This window comes from Dipodomys spectabilis, unplaced genomic scaffold, assembly GCF_019054845.1.
Source record: "Dipodomys spectabilis isolate Male_0828 unplaced genomic scaffold, ASM1905484v1 ptg000119l, whole genome shotgun sequence".
In the NCBI taxonomy this organism is placed as follows: domain Eukaryota; kingdom Metazoa; phylum Chordata; class Mammalia; order Rodentia; family Heteromyidae; genus Dipodomys; species Dipodomys spectabilis.
The window spans coordinates 1,920,514-1,938,740 of record NW_024870796.1 but is presented as its reverse complement, the minus strand read 5'-3'; the positions used below and the strand labels follow the sequence as shown (position 1 = coordinate 1,938,740).

The 18,227-nt window shown below is 52.6% G+C and overlaps 1 protein-coding gene across 5 annotated transcripts in view; it reads left to right on the top strand.

The window, feature by feature from the left end:
• Window positions 1-589: 589 nt before the first annotated feature.
• Jade2 (jade family PHD finger 2) overlaps window positions 590-18,227 on the top strand; it is a 50,087-nt gene continuing 32,449 nt past the window's right edge. Inside the window, exons 1-5 of one of the 5 annotated variants that reach the window (XM_042688816.1) lie at window positions 590-813; window positions 2,377-2,390; window positions 3,475-3,559; window positions 9,765-9,822; window positions 12,965-13,083. In XM_042688816.1, the coding sequence (XP_042544750.1) occupies window positions 676-813; window positions 2,377-2,390; window positions 3,475-3,559; window positions 9,765-9,822; window positions 12,965-13,083 (414 nt within the window). In that variant the 5' untranslated portion in view covers window positions 590-675. The other 4 variants (XM_042688813.1, XM_042688815.1, XM_042688812.1 and 1 more) reach the window with 4 other exon arrangements.

Below are 18,227 nucleotides of genomic sequence, written 5' to 3'. Positions count from 1 at the left end.
TCGGGCCCGGCCCTGGGGGCGCCCCCCAGAGTCCACGCGGGAGTGCGCGCCCCGGGTGCCCAGCGAAGGGGGTGCATGGCGAAGGGGGGAGGGGAGGGGGTCCTGGGGCCCATGGCGCTACCTGGAACCCGCCTCCCGAGCCCCACCACTGGGAAGCGGGGCCGGGGGTGTGGGGGGGGGCGGCGGCTACAAATAAGAGGAGGGGGGGGTGTCAGGAGCCGAGATGGGAGTGAATACGAAAAGTGGCTACTCCCCCCCCTCTGCCCGCCCCCACCCCACCCCCACCCCAACACATTTTTTTTTTTCAAAAAAGAGATCACAAGGAAGTCTTGGTTTAAAAAGAAACAGAAACATACTCAGGGGGTTGGTTGGTGAATGGTGCCGACCGCGGCCATCGCCGTCCGTGGCTATTTGATTTTTCATTTTTGGGGGGGGTGGTGGTGGTGGTGGCGGGGTGGGGTGTGAGTAGCGTCCATGGAGTTACTTTGCGCCCACTCGTCAGCGACACCCGCTTGGGGTCTGGCGGGCTGAAAACGTCCCTCGCTCTCTCCCTCCTCCTCCTCCTCCTCCCCCCCCCCTCAACCCCTACCACCACCACCACCCCCAGTAAAGGGCGCGCGCGGGGCCGGGGACGCCGCGGGGCCCCACCGCCTCCCTCGCCACGACCCCGGATGGATGCGCGCCCCCCGCCCTCCCGCGCCGGCCCCAGGAGCTCCTGGTTTCGGGAGCATCCTTCCCGCGCCGGCCCCCGCCGCGGCGCGTAGCGGAGGGCAGCGCCCCTCGGGAAGGGCCACGGCGGAGCCAGGTGAGAGGCGGCCCCGCGGCCGATGGGCCCTGCGCATCTCCGCGGCGGTATGTAGCGCGCGTGTGTGTGTGTGTGTGTGTGAGTGAGTGTGTGTGTGTGTTTGCAACAGATCAGCCTGCGCTCCTCTCTCTCGCTCGCTCGCTCTCTCTCTCTCGCTGGCTGCCTGTTCTAGGAAGCCAGCGCGGGGGGTGGGGGGACGATGCACAAGCACAGGGCTGAGAGATTGCGCATGTTGGTCAGTCATGTTTTTAAAGAGTACAGTGCGGGGAGGCTGAGCAGGGGCGCATGCAACCACAACTTTTGGAAGGGTGAGCCTGGCGACCTTCTTTTATTAATGACTGCGGCAAGGCGTCCCCCCCCCACCCCCAGGGCCGGCCAGGGGGCGCGGGCGGGCGGGCGGGCGGGGGCGCGCCAGGGCTGCAACTTGCCCCGTGGGCTCCGGCCCGGGTTTGGAAGGGGGGCTGCGGCGGGGAGATGGGTACGGAGTGTGTAGGGAGAGTGGTGCCCACGGGGGCGGGGGGAGGGATGGAAGGGGGGGAGGTTGAGATGCCGAGGTGGGGTGGCAGAGGGGGAGGGTCGCCCGCGGGGTGAGGGGTGGTGGTCAAGGGGAAGGGGGGGTGCTCCCGATCACCCGGGAAGCGATCGTGCTCTCCGGTGTGGCCCCGAGTTTCATTTTGTTGATACGCAGCACGTCCGGGCGCCCGAACCGGGTTGAGCCGGTGCACATGACCCCGCGTTGGGCTCACGTGCAAAAACCAGTCCGGTCCTAGACACCTTCCGGGAGGGGGAGGGCGGGGGTCACCGCCTCCGCCCTGCGCCCCCTGGCTCCCCGCTGGGTGCACGCGGGCGCTGCACGCGGGGGCAGCATGCTCGGCTCTCGGGCTCAGAGGCTTTGCACAAATTAAGACAGTTGCTTTTTGGCGTGTTTTTTTCTGTTTTTTTTTTTTTTTTCCTCTTGGAAGGGCGGGGGACAACCTTTCCAGGTGAGTGTGGAGGGTGCTTAGTCCCAGCACCTGGGGTGTGGAATGGGGGTCGGGGACAGTCGCCGCCGCCACCACCACCACCACCACCACCCCTCCCTCCCTCCTCCCGGGCTGCGCGGGAGTCCGGCGGGGGAAGAGAGTGGAAATGTACCGGCAACGGGGCCGGAGCGGCGGGTGCGCGCTCGCGGGGCGACGGCAGGGGGCGTGGCCCTTGTTTACCTTCTCCCAACTCCGCCGGTTCGCGTCCCGCTCGCGGGAGAGACGGCGGTGCCACCTCCCACCCCTCCTCTGCCCACCCTTCCTCCCCTCGGGTGGTCGAGGGGAGCGGGGTTAAGTGGCGGGATCCGAATTCAGGGGACACACGCACCTGACCCCCTCCCCCCAACGAGTGACATTGCAACCCCCGCCCCCCAAGCAAGCAGTGCTGCAGTTTCTCCCCCCCCTACCCCCCCCTCCGCCGCCGCCGGATCCCCGGGCCCAGCCCCGCCCCGCCCCCCGCAGCGGCATCTTCCCGGCCTCACCTCCTTCCTCCCCTCTTCCCTCCTTCCCACCCACTCGCCTGCGCCTGCGGAGCGGCTCCCGCCCGCCTCCTCCCCTCCGGGGTGCAGACTTGTGGCTCCCCGCGGTATCTTCCCGCCCATCCCGGGGTTCGGAGACGCCCCCTGCCCCGGCCCCAGGAATGAACCGGAGTCACATTGTCCACTCGTGGCTGTGCTGCCGTGGGGTGGGGGGGGGTAAGGATGTCTGCAAAGATCGCGCTGGAAAGGCTTCACACTCTTGCCTTCCAGAGGCCCAGCACCTTCCCCAACCCTGCACACACCGCTCCCTTCCGCCCCCCACCCCCAGGGCCTCGGCGGGGCTACCCCGAGGGCTCCCCGATCTTTCCTCCTCCCCGGGCTCCAAGCCCACCCACCTCCTGGCGCGCCTCCCCTGGCCCGAACCGCCTCGTGCCCTTCTTTCGCCTGGGCCGGAGCCCCCCGCAGCTACCTCCGGCTCCTCCTTCCAGCTCCCGCGGTCGGAATCACGCCGGCGCGCCTCCAGCCTGCCATCCCGCCGAGTGCCTCTAGGGGCAGGCTGGAGGCGCGCGCAACCCCCCTTCTAATTCCTTTAGTCACTGCAGCCAACCCGGGCAATTTTATTATTATTATTATTATTTTAACCAGCTTGGCCGCTGGGCCTGGTGTAGAGGGGGCTGGAATAGGGGCTCCAAGCTTTTTTTAATGCCAAGGGCATGTTGCACCCAACAACCCTGATCTGCAGATTTCACTCCCGGCTCATCTTCCAGTGCATGTGGAGGCACAAAGTTGTATCCAGAGGCAGAGTTTGCTGGGGGGGTCCTGTGTGCATTCATTGCAGCTGCAAAGGGGTTAGGGAAGGGGCCTGGGTGGGAAGGAAGAGCCCTAAGCTCTGAAGTCCAGACTAGGTGTTAGGATACCCCCAACAAAAGTTGTTTGCAAACTTGAGTTCTGGGCCTGGAAGGAGGTTAAGACCTCCTAGCCCCTCCTCCCAGGATAGCCCCGACTCTCTCTCTCTCTCCACTGGTAAAATTCCCAGTAGGACATTTGGCAAAAGAGCCCGGCAGAAGGTTGCCAACCGGGCCTGGCCCTGTTTCCTGGGCTCCTGGGGTATTGCCTTCTCCCCTTCCCTAATTTCCTTTCTCACCTTAGGGCCCAAGTGAACCACCAGCCCTCCTGTCCCGTCCTCTTCAGGCGGGTTGGGACTCGCAGGGCGATCTACCAAGCAGAGGAGGAAAAATAACAACAGAATAACTGTAAGGGGGGAAGGAATGAGTAATAAAGCTGACCCAGGCAGGGAGGAAGACTTTCATGTTTAAGGGATGCTATTTGCTTTTTAGGTCACAGGCTGCAAAAACAGGCTTTGATCCGAAGTGGGCGAATAATTTATTGAGAAAGTTTGCATGGTAGGGGAGAGAGAAAGAAGAGAGAGAGAGAGAAAGATGTTTGTTTGATCTGGAGCCCTCTGAGTATCCTGAATGCTGCTGGCTGTTGTTTTGAGTGGAAAAGCATTTGGTTCCACAGCAAATGCTTCTCAGAGGGAAGTCCTTGCCCCCGGCAGCGGGAACTTACAGTGAATGTAGGTTTTGAAACTGTTTGGCTTAGGGTCTTCCCAGTACTTTTGGAGATGAAGTGTTGAAGGACAGAGTTGTTTGGACTCTGGATGTAGCAAATGTTTCCAGAACGTTTTCCCATCCAACATGCTTTTCCTTTTCCTAAATTGCCTGGCAAAATGGCCAGTGACTCAGATCCAAGATGCTGTCAGAAATCTCTTCCACCTCTTATTGACGGAGGAAGGGGGCTGCTGCACCCCAAGCTCCAGATGCACCTCAGTCTTTTTGGGGGGGAGGGGCTTGAACTCAGGGCCTAGCTGTTTGTTGTTTTTGTTCAAGAGTGGCACTCTACCACTTGAGCCACCACTCTTACTTCTGTCTTTTTGGTAGTTAATTGGAAATAAGAGTCTCATAGACTTTCCTGCCCAGGCTGGCTTTGAATTGCAATCCTCAGATCTCAACCTCCTGAGTAGCTAGGATCACAGGCATGAACCACACTGGTGCCCAGCTGTGTCTTAGAGTCTTAAGCCAGTGTCTTGAACTCCCTCATCTTTTTGAGACTGTGGGCAGGATGTTCTGGTTAAAATTGGTGTTTCTGTGAACAGGGAGGTGATTATCTCCTGCTCATGACTCAGGTCAGAAACTTCCACTCAGTGCTTTACAACACGTGCAACAGGCTGTTTGGGGACTGAACAGTTTAGATTCCGCCAGAGGAAGCCAGGACAGAGTTGAGAGGAGAAGCCCTGGGCTTGGCTGTGTTCCCAATACCCAACTCATACCATGTGCCTGAATTGCTTAACATTCACAGGTTCCATCCTTGGTCAAAACTTAGGAAGGGAAGAAGGCTGGTTCTGGAGTACAGGGTACTCTTAGTTTCCTCTTAGAAAATCCTGTGGTTGGGAATACTCTCAGCCATACTGAAAATTGTCAGCCTACGTATATACTTAGTCCTTTGAGAATGGAATATACCCCCGGAAGGTGGGACAGCCTAGATGTGAATCCACAGTCCCTTTGCCCACCATTGGTGTAATAAGTGATACAGTGTATTAAAAAAGACCAATCCCAGGGCTGGGGATATAGGTAAGTGGTCGAACACTTAACTATCATGTGTAAGGTCCTGAGTTCAACCCCCAGAACAAGAGGCAAGGGGCGGGAAGTGGAGGGGGATCGCCTAAGCCCAAAGCTATGCCTGTGGTAAGCACTTGATTAGTACTAGCCATTCTTCCTGTTCTTATTAGTGACCTAGAAGGGCACCTAAAGCACCTTTGACCTTTGATCTCTCACCTTTAGGCTTGGCCAGAGTGCCAGCTTCCTTCTCTGAAGAAGAGATCAGCAGGAGCCAGCAGATGCCAATGGGCAGCCAGATATGGAAGCGAGCGGACCAAACTTTTCCCTCTCTGAGATGAAGAGCAGGGTGAGTAAACACTAAAAGACCAAGTAGATGAGTAGATGGAGAATGGGTGTGAGCAGTGTGTTTAGGGGACCTGGGTCCCTCTGGGGTGCTTAGAATTGCAGGTGGGTAGTGATGGTAGAAGAGGGAGGTGCAGCTGGGTTCCCCTAGGCTTGGAGAAGCAGACTCAAAGATGGCAGACGGCAGCCCTGGGCCCTGTGTGCATAAAATCCTTTTTGTAACTGCAATTACTGTCCCTAAGAAGGCATTAAAGTTAATGAGAGATGGGAAAGAGTGGGGCTCTGACCCCCTGTTTCAAGCAGTTTTAAGAGTGTGCCGCTCTTGTTTTCTGAATGTCTGGCCTTCCCGACACAAGGAGGCTCTGAGGACAGGTTTTCCAGCCGAAATATCATTAAATTGTATTAGCATCTTATTACACACACGCCTTAGCAGTCTGCTTCAGACAGGGAGAGTTTTTGTTTCTCTTTGAAAGATTGTGTCTGGAATGGTAAATTGCCTGCTTGAAAGCCACTTTCCCCTCTCAGTTTTAAGGAGGCGGCCGAAATCCTGCTGTGTGTGGTGGCAGGGTCGGGCAGGCCTGGTGGCCTCTGAAGAGGAGAGGCCTGAGGCCAGGCTGGGGGGTGTTTTAACTGCCCCTCCAGAGGCTGCAGTAGCTAGGTCTAAAAGGCCCACTTGTTCCCAGGGTCAGATGGAGGGGCGTTAATGGAGGCCCAGGGTGTTTATTTGAGTTTATTTACAGAGAGGTCTTTAAAGGGGGCTGGCATTGGCCAGTGGTGTTCAAGGCCAGACCTGAGGCCCCCACAAAGACCCAGTGGCTAGTGTTGCCAAGAAAACATCTGCCACCAAATTGGCTGCCCTATTACTGAGTTGACATTGATCATTAGCCAGGAGCCCAGCCAAATAAAGCCTCCTGGAGAATGTGTGAGGTCAAGATGGGGAAGGCAGGCTGTGAAAACAGCACGGAATCCTGGACTGGGGTGTTTGTTCCTGCCAGCCACAGGCAGGCCAGCTGGGCTATAGACAAGAACACACCAGCACTTCCTATTGTGTACTGAGTGCAAGGTTAGAGGTTGCTGGGACATTTAGCCAGACTTGCTTCTTCCCCACTCCCAAGGGGAGGAGCAGTCAACAAGTAGCTCACTGCAATTCTGCAGGGTGGTGAATTTCTGTTTTCTTTCTTTCTTTTTTCTGTTTGTGCCAATGCTGGGCTTTGAACTCAGGGCCTGGGCATTGTTTCTTAGCTCTTTCACTCAAAACTAGCACTCTATCACTTGAGCTCTACAGATGGCTTTTTACTGTTTAGGAGGAGATAAGACTCTCCTAGACCTTTCTACCGAGGCTGGCTGCGAACTTGGATCTTCTCAGGGCTCAGCCTCCTGAGTAGCTAAGATTGCAGGTGTAAGCCACCAGCTCCGGGCTTGATGAATTTCTTTAGATAGAGTGATGGGTAAAAATGAACATACATGATGTTGAAGCCCAGCCTTGAAGATTGCACAGTCAGAAACTCAATAGACCACATAAAAGAACACTGCAGGCCAACAAACTGGTGCCCAGGTCTCCAAACATGGGATGTCTTAGGCTTGTGGGAGGAAGTGAAAGATGCCATTGTAGCTGGAAAGCAGTGAGGAAGGCACTAGTGGTCAATACACACTAGTCAAAGTGGGCAAAAGCTGGGCTCTGCTGGCTCTTGTGGTCAAGACTTCAAGATTTGTCCTTTGATCAGCAGGAAGCCTTTGAAAGAGTTTCTGTGGGGCCACGATGTGATCTGATTTATGTTTTTTAAACATCCCTTGGGCCTACCTGTGGAGCCCTGGATTACGGGAGAGTAATAGTGCAAGCCAGGCAATGAACATGGGGTCCAAGCAGAAAGGAGATGGGCTGGGGTATTAGGTATGAGGTATGAGGGCAGGTGTGGGTCAGTAGAGTTAGACAAAGCCATACGTTCTGAAAGGTGAGCCCTCATAGCCCAGCCCCCAAGATGAGTTTCTCCATGCTGGGGGTGGGAGGGGCGGCTTAAGGGGCCTGCAAATTACTGATACGATTGGCAGCAAAAGAAGATTCTTCCTAGCCAGGTACCTGTGGCTCATGCCTGTAATCCTAACTACTTAGGAAGCTGAGATCTGAGGATTGGAGCTCAACACCAGCCCAGACAGGAAAAAGTGCATGCAACTCTTATCTCCAATAAACCAACAAATAAAGCCAGAAGTGGCTCAAGTGTGGCTCAAGTGGTGGAGTGCTAGCCTTGAGCAGAAAAGCTAAACGACAGAGTCCAGGCCCTGAGATCAAGCCCCAGGACCAGCAAAAACAAACAAGACCCTTCCTTTCTTGAATCATTATAGTAATGATTTTAGGACTACTTTCTGTCTTTGCAAAGTTAAGTGCCTTGTTTGAGGTCATCTCCCAGAAGAGATCTTTGCCTTGATGGAAATTGGAGGACTGATAGGGAAAAATCAGAGGCCAAGGTGAAGTCTCAGCCTCCTCATCCTGACTATTTGCATGGCAGCCTTGGAGTTGGACTTGGGTCAGTGAGTCCTCCTGTCTGCTTTGGGTTCAGGAGGTAACTTGTGGAGCAAAGGGTAGCCTCACAGAGGACCTAGGATTCTTTCAGGCTTCATTGGCCAGCTTGGGGGGGTGGGCCAAAGGAAGCCTTCAGAATGGACTTTACTTCAAAAGAAGAAAGCTTTGTTCATACAATGGTGTGTTCCCTCATAGCCTACCTATTATTCCAACTAAACTACCACAAAATCTCCCTTGGTAAAAGGGGTGTGTGTGTGTGTGTGTGTGTGTGTGTGTGTGTGTGTGTGTGTGTTTGTATGTGTGTGTGCTTGTGCATATATTTTGTTTGGTATTCTTTTGTGCCTATACTGGGGTTTGAACTCAAAACTTAGGCACTGTCTTTTCGTGGTTTTTGTTTGTTTGTTTGTTGTTGTTCTACCACTTCAGCTCTACTTCAGGCTTTTTGCTAGTTAGCTGAGGAGCCTCTCCAATTTTCCTATCCATGCTGGCCTCACACCTCCATCCTCAGATCTCAGCCTCCTGAGTAGCTAGTGTAGCCACCAGTGCCCAGCTGGCAGTGAGTGCCTGAGAGCCTGTGCTATCTCTGTTTCTGCAGTGGCACCTGAGTTGCTTACTCTTGACAGCTGCCCTTCAGTCTGTCACCCTCTGCAGAGCACTGCATACCTCTGAAATTGTATAGCAAGCCATCAGCCCTGATGAGCCTTCCTGCTGTTGGAGTACTGAGAAGCTCATAGTTAAGGCAGGTTCCAGACAGGGGCATTATCCAGGTCTGCTCCAGAGATGTGGGTTTCTTTGCCCCAGTTCCATGAACAAATGCTTCCTGGTTTCTGCTGGGCTGGAGCAAGATAGGGGTACTGGTCACTGGTGTCTCACACCTGCAACACTAGCCATGCAGGAAGCTGAGATCTGAGGGCTGCAAGTCAAAACCAGCCCAGGTAGAAAAGTCTCTGAGATCCTTATCTCCAATGAACCAACAAAAAGCCAGAAATGGAGTTGTGACTCAAGTGGTGGAGTACTAGCCTCAAGCACAAAAGCTCAGGGACAGCACTCAGGTCCCAAGTTCAAGCCCCAGGATGGCAAACGTGCGCGTGCGCGCACACACACACACACACACACACACACACACATATACACACAAGATAGGGGCACTCCAGAGCTTAACAGGAAAAGACTAAGGGATAGCAGCAGCCGGTAATAGCTGGCAGATGGGCTAGACTGAAGGCTTTCTCCAAAAGACAGGGACTGGCTCTCTGTGTTTGGTTATGAGCAACGAGGCCATTCTGGGCCCTGCAGGAACATGTGGAAGCTGCAATGCAATCCATCTCACTTGAACTTGACTACAGACCAGCCGTGTGACCCTGAGCAGGTTATCAAGCCACTCTGCCTGCTCCCCTCCAAGCAAACAAGAGCAGGCTCTGCTCCCAGGATTAGAAGAAATTAAAGTATGGGCAAAGTTTTCTAATGGACTGCATGCAGCTAATGGATTGCACAAAAGGCAGTTCAGTGTAGGTTCACAGATCAGACCTCAGACCATGGGTTCAAATCTCTGGTGAGCCAGTTCCTTGTAGGACAAGTCACAGCTTCACCTATAAAAGGAGCTTATAGCTCACAGCTCACCAAGACAGAGTGGATAAAGGGCCGTGCAAAAGAACTACTCAGGGACTTGGAAGTTAGATAGTCCAATTGAGATACCCTGGGTTTGTACTTGATCTGGGCAAAGACAGTGGCAGATAGGAAAATAGCCCTACTTCCATAGCCAGCTGCCTAGGATTGTACCTCAACCTCGATGAACTACCTTGGACCCTCTTCCCACCATAGGGCCTCTGTGGGTGGTGGGGTAGGAAGCAGGTGAGACAGGTAGGATGAGTCTTGTCTTTCGTGGAGTGTGGAGAGGTAGAGAATGGAAGTCTTTTTCTGAGAGCTTGAGGATTTCCCAAGCCTTCCACGAATATAGTGAGCCTGTATTACCTTTCGTTACAGATGGAAGAGAAGAGGCGAAAATACTCCATCAGCAGCGACAACTCGGACACCACTGACAGTAAGTCCCTTTCACTTGGAAAAGCATTGGAATAGTTTCCAGGTCCAGAGCCAGGGTGGAAGGAGGCTGCCCTATGGTCTTAACTCAACCCAGGGCTATGCTGACAAAAAACATAAATCAAGGCGAGCCCCTTTGTTCCTGAGTGCTAGCATTTGCCCTTACAATGGCCTCCAAGGCCTTGGCTGTCCCCTTTCTCATACTCACTCTACTCTCTAGGTCTTGCTTGGCCCCTTTAAGGACCTTTTATTTGCTGCTCATAAGAAATGTAAGAAGAAAAAGTCCCTCTGGCTTTTCTTTTGAGTCAGGGCCCTTCTGGAAAATTCCTATAGTATCAATGCAAAGCTTTGTCACTATTATAATTACCTGATAGGTATCATTTCCTAGCCAGTGGTAAACTCCCCTGATGAGTTACGTCTTGCTCAGTGCTGTGTCCCTAGCTACACTCCGGCACACACTAGGTGCTTTGTCAGTGCTGACTGAAGGAAGAACTTCAACCTTCATGGGATCTAATCAATAGAATCTTAGAATTACACTATGTCTGGGATAGGTGTGCCAGGTGAATTTCGCTTGGTGGTAGGGGGTTGTTATCTAGGAGAAAATGGGTTTAGGGAGCCTCCTCTGAAATTCAGAAGGAAGGGAGATGAAGTCATAAAGTAGCTGTTCTTCAATGGCCCAGGAAGCCAGGCCTGCCTGTGTCTGAGGAGTTCTGTCTGCCATGGGTGGGAGGAATAGTCTGCCAAAGACAATCTCACCTCACAGTGACTGCCTTGCAGGAGGCCAAGGCTAAAGAAGAAGCTATACTAGTGGGGAGACCAGGTCTGGAGCCCTGTGCCTACAGACATGTTCATGCAGATGGTGAATTTGTGGCATTTGTTTTTTATGGGGGAGGGGGTCCTGTCATGGGGCCTGAACTCTGGGCCTGGGCGCTGTCCCTCAGCTCTTCAGCTCAAGGCTAGCGCTCTACCACTTGAGCCACAGCACCACTTCCGGCTTTTTTCTTTTTGCTTATGTGGTGCTGAGGAATCGAACCCAGGGCCTCAGGCATGCAAGGCAAGCGTTCTACCACTGAGCCACCTTCCCAGCCCAATTAGTGAGGGCTCTTCCTTACCCTGGTTCTCAAAAGTTGCACAATCCCTCAAGAGACAGACGGTTCATCCCTTCCCCTACCCTCATTCACCTATGCCTTGGTTTTCCTCTGATGTTCATTCAACCTGGCCAGCCCATCCTTCCTATAGCATATCATCCTTCTTTGGCTACATGCTCACGGCCTGGCTTCCGAGACTGAATAGCTATGCCCTCCACTTCTAACTTCAGTTCAGGAAAGGGCCAGGCAGCTGCAAGGCCGGGAAGGGGGCATCTGGGCATCTGAACTCTGGCCTTTCCCTACCAGTCTCTACCACTGTCACATTGGGTCTCCCTACAGTCCTGTAGTTAGTCTAGCAGGGGCCTCAAGACTAACTATTGGTGTTGAGTAATTGTTATATGCCAGAGACCATGTTAAGATTTTATTTATTTATTTTTTAAATTTATTTATTTATTTTTTGTCGGTCGTGGGGCTTGAACTCTGGGCCTGGGCGCTGTCCCTCAGCTCTTCAGCTCAAAGATAGCGCTCTACCACTTGAGCTACAGCGCCACTTCCAGTTTTCTGGTGGTTTATTGGAGATAGGAGTCTCACGGTCTCTCCTGCCCGGGCTGGCTTTGAACCACGATCCTCAGATCTCAGCCTCCTGAGTAGCTAGGATTACAGGCATGAGCCACCAGCGCCCGGCCATGTTAAGATTTTATGAACATAGTACATTTAAGCCGCCCTTTCAAGACAGTTCATCCTTGTCCCTTTAGTCAATTCATGTAACTACAACCAAATATATGAGATAATTATCATTAAGGTTTCCTTAGCTTACAGGTTGGGAGATTTCAGTCCATGATTAGATTGGCCCCAATAACCTCAAGATCTCCCATAAGGCTCTCTGTCCTAAAAACGCATGGGACACCTTATAGTGCCATTCAGGGGGCCAAATCTTTAACACATGGACCTTTTAGGGGGCATTTATCTAAACCATAGAACTGTAATTTTATAGAAAAACTAGCCAGGTGGTCATGGCTCAGGCCTGTAATCCTAGCTAGTTAGGAAGCTGAGATCTGAGGAGTACCGTTCAAAGCTAGCTCAGGCAGGATAGTCTATGAGACTTTTGTCTCCAGTTAACCACCAGGAAAGCAGAAGTGGCACAGTGACTCAAAGTGGTAGAGTACTAGCTTTCAGCAAAAGAGCTCAGGGATAGTGCCCAGGCCCAGAGTTCAAGTCCATAACTGACAAGAAAAAAAGAAAGGAAGGAAGGAAGGAAGAAAGAAAGAAAGAAACAAACAAACGCAAACTGAGGCTTGATCTCAGCCCTCAGTAAGTAGACGCAGGAGGATCTTGTCTAGCCCAGGCTACATAGAAGACTGTATTACAGAATCCTATTAACCCTATGGTGATATATTCATAAGATACTGGGTCGGATATAGAGCCTGGTAGTTTCTTTTTTTTTTTCTTTTTTTTTTTCGGGGGGGGGGGTGGTCTGGTGGTGGAGCCTGAACTCTGGGCCTGGGCGCTGTCCCTCAGCTCTTCAGCTCAAGGCTAGCACTCTACCACTTGAGCCACAGCGCCACTTCTGGCTTTTTCTGTTTATGTGGTGCTAAGAAATCGACCCCAGGGCCTCATGCATGCAAGGCAAGTGCTCTACCACTGAGCCATCTTCCCAGCCCCGAGCCTGGTAGTTTCTGCATCTACTTCAGAGCAACACTTCCCATTGCTCTTGGCTCCCTGCCTTTGCACCCTCCTGGAATCCTCCCAGACTCTGGTGATGTTCTTTACGTGGAGCATGCCTGAAACTTGTTCTACTCTTAACTTAGGAGCAAGCAGCGCTCCCAAAAGGGCCAGGATTTGTCTGGGCCACATAGTAAGCTAACACAGACCCCTGAAAACCACCCCAGGAGTTGGTGAGTGGAAGAGAGAAGCGTTGTGTCTCCCATTATCATTGGACATTGCTTAGAGAGGCCTCCACCTCCTGATCATGCATTCCACAGCTTAGAGGCAAACTACACTTGGTGAGTGGTGTTCCTGGCCTTCTAATTTGCCTTACAAGCTCATTTCTGTCTGCAGGTCATGCTACATCTGCATCAGCATCTGCATCCGTGTCTGCATCAGCCTCAAGATGCTCCAAGTTGCCCAGCAGTACCAAGTCGGGCTGGCCCCGGCAGAACGAGAAGAAGCCTTCCGAGGTGGGTAGTGAGGAGCCTCCAGAAGAGGTGCCTGGAGCTGACACCTGTGGTCTGGAGGTCTAGGACAGTAGGCCTAACTGCAAGGGTTCCACATGTTTTAAAGGTCACCCTAGAATTCCAAGTAAAGAGTAGTGGTGAAGGGCAGAGAAAGATTAACACAGAGAAGTGTACCATGGGAAGGGACAAAGGAAGCATTCAGTCCATTGGGAGAGGAGGGGTACAGACATTTGTGTGTTTGTTTTTTGGAGCTTTTTTTTTTTTTTTTTGCTGGTCCTGGGGCTTGAACTCGGGGCCCAAGTGCTGTCCTTGAGCTTCTGAGTAGTTAACTGGAGATAAGAGTCTCATGGTGTTTTCCTGCCCTGGCTAGCTTCCAACCATGATGCTCAGATCACAGCCTTCTGAGCAGCTAGGATTACAAGCGTCAGCCACCAGCGCTCTGTGACAGACAGTTATGTTTAAGTGGAGGAAGAATTGGGTTGTCTTAGTCCCAGGTATGGCCTGATACCAAGATAGTCAGACATAGGGAGACAGCATTCCGGGGAGGGGGCTGACACCGCAGTGTGTTGGGGAGATGGTGGTGGCTGTAGGGCAGTTTACCTGCACTTGGTAAGTTGTTGGAAAGCTGATCCTGTTGATTTGAGAGGGGCCTTTCAAGGATGGTAGGCCAGATGACACAATCGGGTACTATAATAAAAAGTTCCTCTTGCCAGGCACCAGTGGCTCAAAGCTAGCAATCCTAGCTACGCAGGAGGCTGAGATATCTGAGGATTGCTGGTCAAAGTCAGCCCAAGCAGGAAAGTCCATGAGACTTTTACCTCCAATTAACTATATAAAAAAGTGGGAAGGGCCGGGCGCTGGTGGCTCACGCCTGTAATCCTAGCTACTCAAGAGGCTGAAATCTGAGGATCGCGGTTCAAAGCCAGCCCGGACAGGAGAGACCGTGAGACTCCTATCTCCAATAAACCACCAGAAAACCGGAAGTGGCGCTGTAGCTCAAGTGGTAGAGCGCTCGCCTTGAGCTGAAGAGCTGAAGGACAGCGCCCAGGCTCAGAGTTCAAGCCCCACGACCGACAAAAAAAAAAAAAAAAAAGTGGGAAGGACTGGAAATGTGGCTTAGTGGTTGAGCGCTTGCCTAGCATGCATGAAACCCTGGGTTCAATTCCTTAGTATCATATAATCAGAAAAGGCTAGAAGTGTGCTGTAGCTCAAGTGGTAGAGTGCTAGCCTTGAGCAAACAAAGTTTGCTCTGAGTTCCAAGTCCCAAGACTGGCAAAAAAAAAAAAAGTAGGAAGTAGAGCTGTGGCTCAATTAGTAGAGTTCTAGCCTTGAGCAAAAGAAGCTTAGGGGTAGCTCCCAGATCCTGAGTTTAAGCCCTAGGAGCAGCAAAAATTAAAATAAGTAAAATAAGATAAACATATATGTAGTCCTGAGTGGCAGGTGCTATTGTGCCCATTGGAAAACTGAGGATCCCCACAGAATCCTGCCTACTCCCTCTAGGGCTGTTCAGTTGGGAGTAGAGGTGGGGGCGGTGGGTAGGGAACTCTAGGGCTGGCTCCTTCATTTGATGCTAAGCTCAGTTAAAACGGGTCCCTTCCCCTGTCCTGTTCTCTCCATCCAGGTCCCAATTAGTTGGGGGGGTGGGGGGGAGGAGGAGAGGGCAGGCAGGGAGGCTGTCTATACCCAGGATCACAGGCCTGACTGGGAGGAAACAGGTGTCAGCCAACGCTGAACAGAAAGAACAATTTGCATAGAGCAGAAAATTCCCCTGCCTCTTGGGTTTTCCAGCCCAAGGCCTTTGTGCCTAAAAATAGAGTGGAATTGTGGGTAAGGGCCCTACTGGGGACTGGCTTTATAGGCCCAGGCCAACACCCAGAGACTCTGAAGGTGGCTGTGAGTTCTTACCTAGAAGCATTCCTCTTCTCCCTTCCCCTTCCTCCTCCCAGCTTTGGGCTCCTAGAGGGCTGAGGAGTCTTCCCTCCCTTGAACCCTGGCCAAGGACAAGCTCTTCTTCGCATAGCCAGCCAAAGAGCAACCTGTGAGGTTTCCCTCACCCTCTAAATGAGAAGGTTGAGCTGTGGCCGGCATAAATTCTGAGTTATGGTGGGGTAGAGAAGAAGCTGTTAGTGAAAGCTTCCAAAATATTTGGCTCACAAGAGGGTGGAGAGGAAAGCAAAGACTTGGCTGTCGAAACTGTTGGCACTCAGTCTGCTCTCTGGTCTGCTGTGTGCTCTTCTGTGAATGGGCTGGAAGAGGGAAGGGGACCTTGCTGGTCACTGGGGTCTGAGAGGGCATAGGGCATCCTGGCAGAAGGAGCATTCTTGGAACCCATTTGCCCAGCACCTTATGGCTTTTTTGGTAATTCTTTGGAGATAAAGGTATCACAGACTTTCCTGCTGAGGCTGGCTTTGAACCATGATCCTCAAATCTCAGCCTCCTGAATAGCTAGGATGACAGGTATGAGCCACTGCAGCCTGGGTGGGGTAGGGAATTTAAGGATGCAAGTGTTCAGCATCACACTGACAGTGGTCACTCAGCCTCCCATTCCCCAACCACTATTAACATGTCTGGGGCTGGGGCTTTAAACAAGGCAGACACCATTCCCAGTACAGACCAATGTGTCTAACAGGTGGTTCCTTGAACACAGAGTGAAGTGTCCCTGGGCTGAAGAAAGTACTGACCAGGAGTCAGGACCCTGGACAGGGCTGGGGTCCTCTGGCCCAGCTTCCCATCTAGCCCTTAACCTGGAGTACCGCGAAGGGATGGCTCTAGGATACTAGGAATCTGGGTTGGGATTTTGGTGACACCCATAAAACTCTAAAATCTTCCCCCAGGATCTCCTTGAGCAGTGAAAGGAATGGAGCCCGGGTCACAGCGTGCATCCTTCCTCTGCTTGGAGGAGCTCTGCCTAGAGAGCCCTTGTTGTGCTTTGTTGGCATTATTGTGTCAATTCTGCTGGAGCCTATGAAGTGGGCTGGGCCTGTCTTGCCTGATAACCTAGCCTTTGGTCTTTGTGGATCTCACCTCGGAGAAGCTGTCTGATTGGAGATAACTCTTGCACTTGCTAGAAACAATCTTCCATCCATCCCCACTGGTTTTAAGTGGTCTGGGGCAGACGGAGGTACCAGTACTTAAATAAATAGAAACCTTCTGGCTGGGGGCCTGGGTTAGAGCTTCAGCTGCAGACATCCCCTCCATTTGCCTAAGTTAGGAGTTCCTGGCTTATTGCTCCCCAGAAGCTTCTTGGTTGGGGGTGGGGGAGGGATAGTACAAGCTGTGGCTACCTTGAAGTGACTGGGGTTCTCCAGCCTGGTTCTGGAACTTCAGGCTTGGCCCTAGTGTGTAGGTAGGTGGTCACAGTCTCCAGCTCTTCTCCTCACTGGTGCTCAGAAACCGACATGCTTCTACCAGGTGTGAAGGACGGTTGGGGAAGAGACCTTAGAGACTGGAAGCCAGCCCTGTGGTTTGTATTGGAGGCTGTGTCTTCCTCAGGCCTGGGGGTAGACTGAGAAGCAGGAAACACAGAGCAAGCAGTGGGGATTTCCCCCGGCAGGCTGGCTGGAGATGTAGAAATCAGTATTTTCATGAAGTCATCATCCCCGGAAGCGAAGCCAGAGAGCACATGTGGACCCCAGTGCTACTGTTGGCACTGAATGAGATCAGCAAGCCCTAGGAGGCCAGTGCTGGCCAGTGCCAGAGGAAAGCAAGCACAGGCCCTATCCCTGGGGAGCTTGTCCTCTTGGCTGTCAGCAGGATGCAGGTGCTTGCGCAGGGAAGTGTCGGTTATGGGAGATGCAGCCTGCTTTGCCTAAGGGCCCTGGCTTAGCCACCAAGGAACTCTGACTCTTGGCAAGTGATACTTCTCTTTCTTCACCTCAGGATCATTATCTGTAGAGTCCTCTGTGGACCCTACTCCGGAGATCCTTTCCCTGGGATCCAAGCAACCTGGGGATGGGGCAGCCAAAAGTGAAGGGAGCCAGGGTTTTGGGGGTGTCAAGTAAACAAGCCATTCCTGAGAATAAGGAGGTCCCAGAATAAGAAGGGCGTGGGCATTGGGATCCAGTGGTCACCTGTTTTGTAACCCTTGGTGACAAATCAGCGTGGACCTAGAGGAAGAAATGGGGCCTTTGCATGTTGCCCAGGAGCCCTTTCCAGATGACCAGGGACAGAATATCCTCAGGGACAGGGCCTGAGAAAACAACTTCTGCTTTGAGCAAGGGATGTCCCCAAACCCACTGGCCTCTGAAGTTCCTGTATGAGGACGCCCTTCCCCTCTCCCCTGCCTGACTCTAGTGGCAGTAAAGGTACAGCAACTTGTTCCAGTCTTTAAGAATGTGTTCCTAGCTGGGCACTGGTGGCTTATACCTGTAATCCTACCTACTCAGGAGGCTGAGATCTGAGGATTGCCGTTCACAGCCAGCTGAGACAGGAAAGTCCAGGGCACCCTTATGTCCAAATCACCAGTAAAAAGCCAGAAGTAGAGCTGTGGCTCAAGTGGTAGAGCCGAAAAGGCTGAGGGACAGCGCCCAGGCCCTGAATTCAAACCCTAGTACTAGCACAAAAAACAGTAGGTGTGGGAGGGTCTTAAGCCTGCCATAAGGCATGGTTGCACACTCCTGTGATTCTAGGCTGGGGGAAATAGGAAGATCACAGTGTGAAGCTGGTCTGGCAAAAAACCGCAACGCAGTAATCCTCTCTAATAAATAACTAAAAAGCAGCAGAGGAGGAGCAGAGATATTTCCCAGAAGTTTGGAGTAACCTAGTGTATATTAAAACAAGGGTGATATCTGTTGTAGTACTATGCAAAATGCTCTCAAAAGTTCGGAGAACACAGGAGAACCCCACACAGGTTCTGGGCCTGCCCTGTGGTTTAAGTTAGGTTTCCAGACCTCCTAGCAGGCCACGGGGAAGAGGGGAGAAGCCTTCCGCTGGGCCAGGCACCTGCATTCTGAGCGTCACTCTGGAGTGTGTGTGTGTATGTGTGTGAGTGTGAGATCCACTTTCAGTATTGTCGGGAGCTTTGCTGCTCCGCCAGCTGGAAGGGAGGGCCTCTGGCCTCTGGGACTTGTCTTGCAAAAGAAATGTGCGTAATAAATTCTCTTTTAAGAGCAGGAAGTGATGTTATCCTTAGGAAAATAAGAGAAAGA